This window comes from Cyrtonyx montezumae, unplaced genomic scaffold (assembly GCF_038088225.1).
Source record: "Cyrtonyx montezumae isolate F1298 unplaced genomic scaffold, pur_monq_1.0 scaffold_15, whole genome shotgun sequence".
In the NCBI taxonomy this organism is placed as follows: domain Eukaryota; kingdom Metazoa; phylum Chordata; class Aves; order Galliformes; family Odontophoridae; genus Cyrtonyx; species Cyrtonyx montezumae.
In genome coordinates, this window is record NW_027071881.1 from 4,745,609 (window position 1) to 4,752,132 (window position 6,524).

Here is a 6,524-nt window from a genome sequence, read left to right on the forward strand (position 1 = left end):
GGCCGTTCACCACCACCTCCGCCGTCCCCGTTTCCCTCCCGCTGCCACCGCCATGGCTTCGGCCACCGAGTGTCTGCGGGAGTGGGAGGAGCTGCAGGACGGCTTCCAGCGCATCCAGGTACCGGAGCCGGGGGGGGGAAACGGTGGGGGGGACTGCTGTTCAGGGGTCGGTGCCCGCGGTGCGGGGCTGCGGGGCGTGGGGAAGCTATGGGGCTGGCGGCACGGAGCGCTGCCCGAGCGGGGCTGGGGGATGCTGCTGGCCCTGGGGGGGGGGCACGCGGAGCTGAGGCAGCCCGGCCGCCCTCCATCTAGAGCATCCGATGCGGGATGGGGTCGGGGTGCTCCTTGTAATCCCCGTGTGTGTGTGGGCAGGCATCAGCACGGCCAGGGTCAGCCGAGGGAAAGCTCGCCTGGCCAGCTCTGATCGCCCCGCTTCCCTCTGCCCTGCCACCCCCGCGGGACGCAGCGATGTGGGTGCTGTTGCAGACTCGGCACAGCTGTACCCAGATCTGGGGCGAGGGCGGCTCTGAGAAATGCGCTCTTGCTCCATAGGGGCCGGTCTGTGCATCCCGAAATCCCCGGGGCAGGACGCGAGGAGCTCCCAAGCAGCTCTTGGCCCAAACCCCGTTTGCTCGTGGCTGATCCCGGAGCAACAGGAGCTCCGCTGGGAGCAGGGGAGTGTTTGCTGAGTGGGGACATCCTGCTCGAGATCGGGGCATGCATTGCTGTAGGGTGAGCTGGGGTCCGTCCCCGCCCCGCTGTGGCCTCACTGCTGGGCACATGAGAGAGAATGGTGTTTTTTCCCTCCTCTGCATCTCAGTTTCACCTTTCTCCTTTGGGAAAGGCTTTGATATCTGCTGATAAAGTCCCCGATAAGAATTGCAGAGCGTGAAGCAAGCACGCAACCAAGGTCTAGTCCAAGGGTTGTTGCAAGCAGTGCTTCATTCCTTGGTGGCTCTGGGGCTGCCTGCGGTCGAGGTGAGGTTATTTTTCAGCTGACAGGACCAGAAGGAGCATTGACACAACATGGGTCTCCCCTTTCCCTTCTAAATATAGCAGAAGAATGGCATCTAGCGTTACCCAGGTGCGGTTGGGTTACAGTGGCACACGGGGCCACCAACATCCTCTGGGATGAGGGCGGCAGGCACAGAGCACTGCTCCCCGGCCCCACACAGGGTCAGCAGCAGCAAAACCACCTCTGGGTTCAGCCCCAACCCCAGCACTCTTTGGGGTCTCGTGGTGCCACAGCCGGTGCGATGCCCAGAGCACGAGGCTGCTGCTGGATGTGCCATGTGCAACGCATCCTTGCCAACGGGCGATGTGCTCAGAATTGGGGCTGGGCTCCCCAGACTGCCCACTGTGTTGTCTGACTGCTGCCCCTCGCTGATGTGAATTGGAGTTACTGATGATTTTTTAGCAGCTGCATCGTTTCCATACACCACGCTCCTGGTTTTCTACTTATAGATGTTCCCAAGCAGCAGCACGGAGGCTGTTGCTGCTCTTTCTTGCTGCAGTTCCTCGCTGGAGTCACAGCACTGCAGAGTCTGGGGGTGTTCTGGTGGGACAGGTGAGCACTCTGTGTGCTGCTGGAGCCTGTACCTGCAGCACGCTCCGCTCTCATTCTCAGGATAACCACAGGCTGTACAAGCAGAAGCTGGAGGAGCTGACCAAGCTGCAGGACGGGATCTCCAGCTCCATTGCACGGCAGAAGAAGCGGCTCAAAGAGCTGTCCGTGTCCCTCAAGAAGTAAGCTGGGGTCTTGGGAGGGGGGAGCCAAGAGGGCAGGGCTGTTGGACCCACTCCTGGCTCAGAGCAGCGCAGACGTTGGCAAAAGGCTGCTGAGATCTGGTGTACCCTGCCACGTCTTCCTCAGCTTTGCTTTCCCACATTGTGCCTTTGAAGCCTGAGCTGACTGCCTCGTCTGTGTTTCCTGGTGGTGGGATGAGCTGCCCATCCTCCCTGTGCTTTCCCTCCTGCTCCCTTCCCTCCAGCAGCTCCCCAGCGTGCCCCGCAGATGGAAGTCTCCTCCAGTTTGTTGTTGCTGTCCTTGGGGTGCCCTTGTCCCAGGCAGTGCCCCCGGATCAAGTGCCAGCACGTGCTCGTGTGCTGTGACGGAGCTGATCCTGATGCCAGCACCTGTGCTTCCTCCCCAGATGCAAGGCCCACGTGAGTCCCGAACAGAGAGAGTCCATCCAGGAGACCCAGAGCCTGATCAAAGAGAGACAGAATGTCTTCTTCGAGATGGAGGCCTACCTGCCAAAGAAGAACGGGTGAGAGGTGCCCCGCGTCTGCACGGGGACTGTCACTGCCAGGGGTGGGCAGCACAGCTGGGGTCAGTAGGTGCCAGAATTCTCCTGGGTGAAACCCTCTGACGTGCAGCACTGGGTCCCAGCAGTTGTAACAGCACAGGGCACAGCCTCACAGTCACCTGTGGGTGCCTGGGCAGCAGCAGCCAGCCCAACCCCCTGCACAGCCGACCTCCTGCTGCCCTTGGGCAGTACTGGGTGGAAAATGACTGAGCAGGGGACGTGGTGGGAAAGGTGATAGCTGTTCCTGGCCTGCACCACGGGCAGCTTTGTGCAGGCTTCTGCCTGAACGCCTCTGCTTTCTCCCCAGGTTGTACCTGAGTCTGGTGCTTGGGAACGTGAACGTCACGCTGCTCAGCAAGCAGGCTAAGTATGGCACCACCATCGTGTATGTGTGTGTGGGGGGGATCAGGGTCCCCTCGTCACCAGGAAATTATAGATCAGCCCAGGCTGAGTGCAGCACGTGCAGGCATGTGGCTGCCTTGACCCAGCTGGTGCAGATTCCTTGCCAGGTCTGTCCATTTCTCAGAAGCAGCCCTCAGTCCCTGCTTAGCTCCCGTGACCAGGACGAACTGCTAGCTGTAAGGAGTTAAATGGCAGTGTGCCCCAGACCCCACTGGCTTGTCCCATGGGCTCCCCATGAAATGCTGAACCAATGCTGAGCTGCTGAGCCTCCCTGAGTCCCCTGGGCCACCTGCCCAGCTGGTGTGGCTGTGGGATGATGTGATGTTGCCTCATGGTTTGCTCTCCTTCCTGAGGCGCCTGGGGATGAGGATTTTCTGTAGCTCACACAAGCAGTTCCCAACGGGGCAACTCTTTTGTCCACCCAGGTGGGATGGGAGGATGCACACCTTGCTCCAAGCCTGTCCTTGTACATCCCTGCAGGTTCGCTTATAAAGATGAATACGAGAAGTTCAAGCTCTACCTCACCATCATCTTGCTCATTGTGTCCTTCTCCTGTCGGTTCCTCCTCAACTCCAGGTGAGTCTGCCTGGGATGCTGGGTGGAGATGTCTTCCCAGAGCCCCTGAATTCATCTCTGCTCCTGGAGAGCTCAAAAGACAGAAGCCCTGACAGAAGGGCTGACTGCCCCAGCTTTGTAGCTCTGCCCCTGCCCTGGGAACTCGGAGCCTCCCGGGGTGGGCATCCTGCAGGGATCTGTCTTGCTGCTGTCTTTTCACCCTGCTTTGTTTGCCAGGGTCACAGATGCTGTCTTTAACTTCCTCCTGGTGTGGTACTACTGCACGCTGACCATCCGGGAGAGCATCCTGATCAACAACGGATCCAAGTGAGTCTCAGGTTTTGGTGTGGGCAGTTAGTTCTTCTCTGTGGGCTGAGAGAGCGCAGACCCATCACGCAGCTCTGTGCTTCCCAGGGATGCAGCTGACACCTCCTACTCAGGGTGTGTAACAAACCCTGGTAATTAGCCCCCATACAGTAATTAGCTGTGGTTTTGAGGCAGCTGCTGGGGCGGGAGGGCTGGATGAACTCACTGTGTGGAGGTGGTGCAGAAGGTGCGGTGCTCTGGGTACCACCTGGGCCGGAGGCACTGGGTCCTGCTCCATGCACGTCCCTTTCGTAACCACCTCTGCTCCTTGCCTTGCCCTGGGAGCTGCTGGGTGGTGGGCACTTGGCTGCTTCTGCTTTCCTGGGGCACATCTGGATCCCCCTTCGTGATCTCCTGCCTGTGTCTGTCTTCCAGAATCAAGGGCTGGTGGGTTTTCCATCACTACATCTCCACGTTCCTCTCAGGTGTCATGCTGACTTGGTAAGTCTGCGTCCTCAGCTGCTGTGTGTAGGGACACAGCCTGCCTGTGCTGTGCCAGCCCAGCTGACGGGGCCTTTAGTGTCCGTGCCCTAACCCACAGCCCTATTCCTCCCCACGAGTGTCATGGTATAATGATCATCTCCATGCATTCCTCAGCAGGCCCAAGCACCCCAAAGCACCTCAGCGAGGCAGGCAGCACAGCCTGGCTCTCTGACCCCAGTGTTGCAGTTCTCATCCGAGGGCTGTGCAGTGTTTTCCCGACCCCTGCCCTGCCAGCCTCCCACTTCGTGGCTTCCCAAGCTGGGCAAACAGTGTTCAATGTGACACTGCCACCGAGGGGCAGTGCTGCAGTGCCACTGTTCTGCTGGGAGCTGGGCAGCAGTGCTGTGACCTCGGCTGTGGGGCAGGCAGGGTTGGCAGCATCTCCTCAGTCCCACACCCCCCAACCAGCATCCTCTTTCTGCAGGCCGGATGGACTCATGTACCAGATGTTCAGGAACCAGTTCCTCTCTTTCTCCATGTACCAAAGTAAGTGCTGCTGGGCCAGGACCTGCCTGCAGGGGCTGGGGCTGAGCCTGCAGGCTGGTGCCTCCTGCCCTCCTGCCCTCTCTCCTTGCAGGCTTCGTGCAGTTCCTCCAGTACTACTACCAGAGCGGGTGCTTGTACCGGCTCCGAGCGCTGGGCGAGAGGCACAACATGGACCTCACTGTGGGTAAGCCAGGATCTTCCCTGCTGGCTGTCCTGCTCCAGCTGGACCTGCTGTCACCTCTGCTCGTGCCAGGCCGGTGCTAGGCTAAGTGAGAGCCGTGTGGTGATAGTTGTTTTTGTTTCAAGATTGGGCTGACTGTGGTTTATCAGTTGTGGCATCAGAAAATGCCACAAAAAAAGCTGGGATCCCCCCTGGTGCAGCCTCTGCAGCCTGTGGAGCTTGCTGCGAGCCCAGTTCTGGCTGAGGGCAGCTCCACAGGAGCAGCTTCCTCCAGGGATGCCCACTCTAGCCCTCCGGGCTAGGAAACCTGCTGCAGTCCTCCTGTGCTCCCTGCCCCCTTAGTGTCCTGTGGGGCCTCAGCCAGGCATGGGATGGCTGTGAACCTCCCTGCCCCTTGGAGCTCAGCTCCATCCTGTCCCCTGTGAGCACATTCTCAGCAAACCTTCATTCTCTGCAGAGGGCTTCCAGTCCTGGATGTGGAGAGGCCTCACCTTCCTCCTTCCCTTCCTCTTCTTTGGGCAGGTGAGTGTGCACCGATCCTCCTGGGGACAGGTAGGAGGCCTCGGGTGGGACTGAGCCACCCCGTTCCCTGCTGTGCCCTGCAGCCTGGTACAGGTGCCAAAAGCTGAACCTCTTCTTTTTCCTCTGAAGCGCCCATCTCTGTGACTTGGCTAGTGAGACGTGGGGGACCTGGGGGCTGCTGGTAGTGCTGCTGAGTACTGTGTAAATACAGCAGAGGGGCTCTGATGACAACCCTTCCCAAACGCTTCTGAACTTCAGCTCTAGAGCTGCTATGGAAGATCCAAGCCCCCCATTTAGGCTGATAACCTAAAGCAGTGGTCTGAGGCATCCTGCTGAGCTCTGGAGCGGGGCAGTGCCCCAGGTGGGGTCCTGTGGGGGGCAGTGCTGCCCTTGTGGGGTTTCATGACTGCACAGAGGCAGGCTGAGCATCAGCACAAGGGCGAGCCTTTGAAAATCCTAACTAAGTTCTCTCTCCTGCAGTTCTGGCAGCTCTACAACGCCGTCACCCTGTTCCGGATGCTGCAGCACCCGGAGTGCAAGGAGTGGCAGGTAAGGGTGGCTGCGTGGGGAGTGGGGGTCTGTCCCTGCTGCCTCACAGCTCTGTGCCTCCCGCAGGTCCTCATGTGCGGCCTCCCCTTCTTCGTCCTCTTCCTGGGGAACTTCTTCACCACCCTTCGTGTTGTGCACCAGAAGTTTCAGAACCAGAGCAAAGAAACAAAGCGGAACTGAAGAGGAGCAGCACGGGGGCCAGGACTGCTGCTCCCCACTGGCTCCGTCCCGCTCCCATCTCCTTGCCTCGATGCCGTCCGGACTCTGTTGTCTCACCCCGTTCTGTGCAAGCCTGGATGCAGGACATGCCTGTGTCACTCCGTGGGCAGCAGGAGCACCCTGTGACAGTCCTGCCTCAGGGAAGAGCAGGGGCCCAGAGCCCTGGAGCTGCATACAGGAATGCTGTCCCTGCAGCCCTGCCCTGGCAGGGAGGCTGCAGGCTGCACACGTGTGCTGCTCTCTGCGATGGGACACCCCCAGTTCCTCCTCACCCTTCAGTCTGCAGAGGGGCTGAGCAGGAAGAGCTGTGGGCACAGGGAGCACCCTGAGCAGCAGGCTTCACTGCTCCCTGGTCTTGCATCTCTGGAGGCTGCATATGCAAAAATAATACAGGGAAGGAACTTCCTCAGTTCTCTGGGGGTCTTGGAATGAAGTGCAGGCGTTGTTCTGCA

At 59.7% G+C, this 6,524-nt stretch overlaps 1 protein-coding gene across 1 annotated transcript; it reads left to right on the plus strand.

Annotated features, from left to right (window-relative positions):
- The first annotated feature begins 18 nt into the window (after window positions 1-18).
- On the plus strand, window positions 19-6,117 carry TMEM120A (transmembrane protein 120A). The gene is made up of 12 exons (XM_065731772.1): window positions 19-118; window positions 1,628-1,746; window positions 2,154-2,270; window positions 2,617-2,676; window positions 3,192-3,287; window positions 3,504-3,593; window positions 4,008-4,073; window positions 4,540-4,601; window positions 4,693-4,785; window positions 5,240-5,304; window positions 5,785-5,853; window positions 5,920-6,117. The coding sequence occupies exons 1-12, from the start codon at window positions 53-55 to the stop codon at window positions 6,031-6,033; spliced, it is 1,017 nt and encodes a 338-aa protein (XP_065587844.1). The 5' UTR covers window positions 19-52; the 3' UTR covers window positions 6,034-6,117.
- Window positions 6,118-6,524: the final 407 nt, after the last annotated feature.

What these genes read in the sequence shown, in the direction of transcription:
- TMEM120A (XM_065731772.1), top strand. Translation starts at nt 53, where the DNA reads ATGGCTTCGGCCACCGAGTGTCTGCGGGAGTGGGAGGAGCTGCAGGAC. An exon ending in ACGGCTTCCAGCGCATCCAG is followed by an intron (nt 119 to 1,627) that starts GTACCGGAGCCG and finishes TCTCATTCTCAG; the next exon opens with GATAACCACAGGCTGTACAA. An exon ending in CGGAGTGCAAGGAGTGGCAG is followed by an intron (nt 5,854 to 5,919) that starts GTAAGGGTGGCT and finishes TGCCTCCCGCAG; the next exon opens with GTCCTCATGTGCGGCCTCCC.